The 2737-nt window shown below is 44.7% G+C and overlaps 1 protein-coding gene across 1 annotated transcript; it reads left to right on the top strand.

Moving 5' to 3' along the window:
- The first annotated feature begins 305 nt into the window (after nt 1-305).
- rpl19 (ribosomal protein L19) lies at nt 306-2442 on the top strand. The gene is made up of 6 exons (XM_070981074.1): nt 306-328; nt 715-821; nt 1209-1331; nt 1483-1603; nt 1871-1981; nt 2248-2442. The coding sequence occupies exons 1-6, from the start codon at nt 324-326 to the stop codon at nt 2372-2374; spliced, it is 594 nt and encodes a 197-aa protein (XP_070837175.1). The 5' UTR covers nt 306-323; the 3' UTR covers nt 2375-2442.
- The last annotated feature ends 295 nt before the right edge of the window (nt 2443-2737 follow it).

Below are 2737 nucleotides of genomic sequence, written 5' to 3'. Positions count from 1 at the left end.
GTCAAAATAGCAGAATGCAGCCAACTGTTACATCACCCATAATGCATTGCAGAAACACTGGTCAGTACCATTATTTTATGAGGAGGTGTTCAGTGATATAAACTTTTAAAATAAGCCCAAGATTTATTTTGTGTACCAATTTCTGCCAGTTCGATCTTTGAATAATCATAGTTTCAGCACTGGGACACGTGTGAGGTATTGATAATGTCGGATGTGGTCTGAGCTAACACCGAGCAGTTTCGTGTTCAGAGATGGATTCTCCTCTATAATGGTAGCTTCCAATCCGTCCCTCCAGCCTTCCTTTTCCTATTGAAGTAGCAGCCATGAGGTAGGATCGCTGTTAATGGCACAGTAAAAGTCCTCATTTAACTGTTAAAATGCACATACGTTGACCCCATATCACTTCTGGGACACTCTTGAGTGTCTTATTCAACGATACGCAAAGTTTATACCTCATTCTAAAATCAAAAACCCATATTTTTACGTGGCTGTGAGTAACACGATGTAGCAGACGAAGAGGCCATGTTGTCAACCGGGCTGGTAGTGTAATGTTAGCTGTGCGGCTAACAGCTAGTTAGCAGCAGAAACAGCGTGACAAAGCTTTGGGTTCTTTATGAAACGTGGCAGTTTTGTGGCATAAACTGTCACTGTCGTAGGAGTAAACATTTAAATTTTTGGCATTTAAATTTAACTTGACTTGTGTCTGTCCCGCAGCATGCTCAGGCTCCAGAAGAGGCTGGCCTCCAGCGTCCTGCGCTGCGGCAAGAAGAAGGTTTGGCTGGATCCTAACGAGACCAATGAGATCGCCAACGCCAACTCTCGTAAGTCGAACAAAACAGTCAGCCTGTAGTTGCTTAGTCGGCTTTACATTTTTACCATTTACTGAGGCAATGATGCAGCTGCTAATGATGCTGAGAAGAAACCTGTTGACTGATGAAGTTTGATTATCTATTTATGAGACCAGCTCACTGTTTTTAAATATGATGTAATGCAGACTGTAGTAAAGACCAGACAATCCCACAGTCTGCAGAACAAAGAACATGCTACCCATCTTTATAATAATCCTCCTGATCGTAAATTATCCTGAGCTGCCGTCCTGTAATCATGTCCACACTGCAGCTTAAACGAAATAAATATGAGGGCACACTTTTTCTCAGGCTGGTGAATCAGTGTAACCGCGTTGCTGACTTGTTTCCGTCTGTCTGCAGGCCAGCAGATCCGTAAACTGGTGAAGGATGGTCTTATCATTCGCAAACCTGTTACGGTCCACTCCCGGGCCCGCTGCCGCAAGAACACACTGGCACGCCGCAAGGGAAGACACATGGGAGTCGGTGAGTTTAAAGGGTCGCGTTTGCCATCTTAGAGGAAAGGAATTGACCTGATATTCAAGTATTTAATAGCCAGTTTGTGGACTAATTGCATTTATTTTGACATTTACTACCTGGATGATGGAGGACACTGTGTCTTACTTCCTTTTCCCAGGTAAGAGAAAGGGTACCGCCAACGCCCGTATGCCCGAGAAGTTGTCCTGGATGCGCCGCATGAGGATCCTGCGTCGTCTGCTGCGTCGCTACAGGGAGTCCAAGAAGATTGACAGGCACATGTAGGTTCAGGGCATCTGTGCTGGTTGTTTGTGCTCTTACTGATGTGATGTGAGATTGTTTTCGGTGGTCTGGATGGTTTTTAGATTGCTTTTCTACCTGCTTTCTGATTGGTGTGCAGTTTATTGAACTGGTTGTGGGCTTATTTTACACCAGCTAAACCTCTGAAGATGTTTGTAAATCGTAACACAAGCTCCAGACACACAGCCTCTGATTTACTGATGTATTTGGTATTATTTTAATGCCTCTCCCCCTCTGCTGTCCCCCAGGTACCACAGCCTCTACCTGAGGGCCAAGGGTAACGTGTTCAAGAATAAGCGCATCCTTATGGAGCACATTCACAAGCTGAAGGCAGACAAGGCTCGCAAGAAGCTCCTGGCGTAAGTCTTCAGTTCGGTTTTGTTGAGGTTCACAGAAAGGCCGAAAAAGCCTTAAATTCACATCAACAGTCGTATTTAGATCCTCTGCAGTGTTGATGTGCAGCAGGTGGCATATGGGCTTTGTCAGTTTAGTCTGAAACAGTCAAATCCAGATATTAAACCAGTTCACTGCTTTAGAATTAAGCAGGTTTTCATCAGATGATGCTGAAGGGTGTATTAGAGGTTTACACACCGTGTGAACTCCTGCATCTCTGTCCATCCTGCAGCGATCAGGCCGAGGCTCGTCGCTCCAAGACAAAGGAGGCCCGCAAGCGCAGAGAGGAGCGTCTCCAGGCCAAGAAGGAGGAGATCATCAAGAACTTGTCCAAGGAGGAGGAGACGACCAAGAAGTAATCTGGCCCCGTCAATCCTGCCTGACCGCCAGCGGTGGAGTGCTGACAATAAAAGTGTACATAAAGACACAGATGGTCTCCTGTACGTTCTTTCCTCATGAAGCAAACACCTGATTAGTGGAGAAGGAGTAGTTTGATGTTGACATCTGGAGGGCTTGGCCAAACAATGAGCTTAAAGTCACTATGAAGCTCCATAACAATGAGTCAGCTGATAATTCTTTGTATTCATCTCTACAAGACCACGTTCACACTGTGACATTGTTTTCTCAAGTACATTTACTCAAGTATTGTGCTTGATTACAATTTTAAGATGCCTTTGATAATTTATACTAATACTGCAATACATTTCAGAGGCAGATGTTGT

Source organism: Chaetodon trifascialis, chromosome 15 (genome assembly GCF_039877785.1).
Source record: "Chaetodon trifascialis isolate fChaTrf1 chromosome 15, fChaTrf1.hap1, whole genome shotgun sequence".
NCBI lineage: Eukaryota > Metazoa > Chordata > Actinopteri > Chaetodontiformes > Chaetodontidae > Chaetodon > Chaetodon trifascialis.
This window is presented reverse-complemented; position numbering and strand designations above follow the sequence as displayed.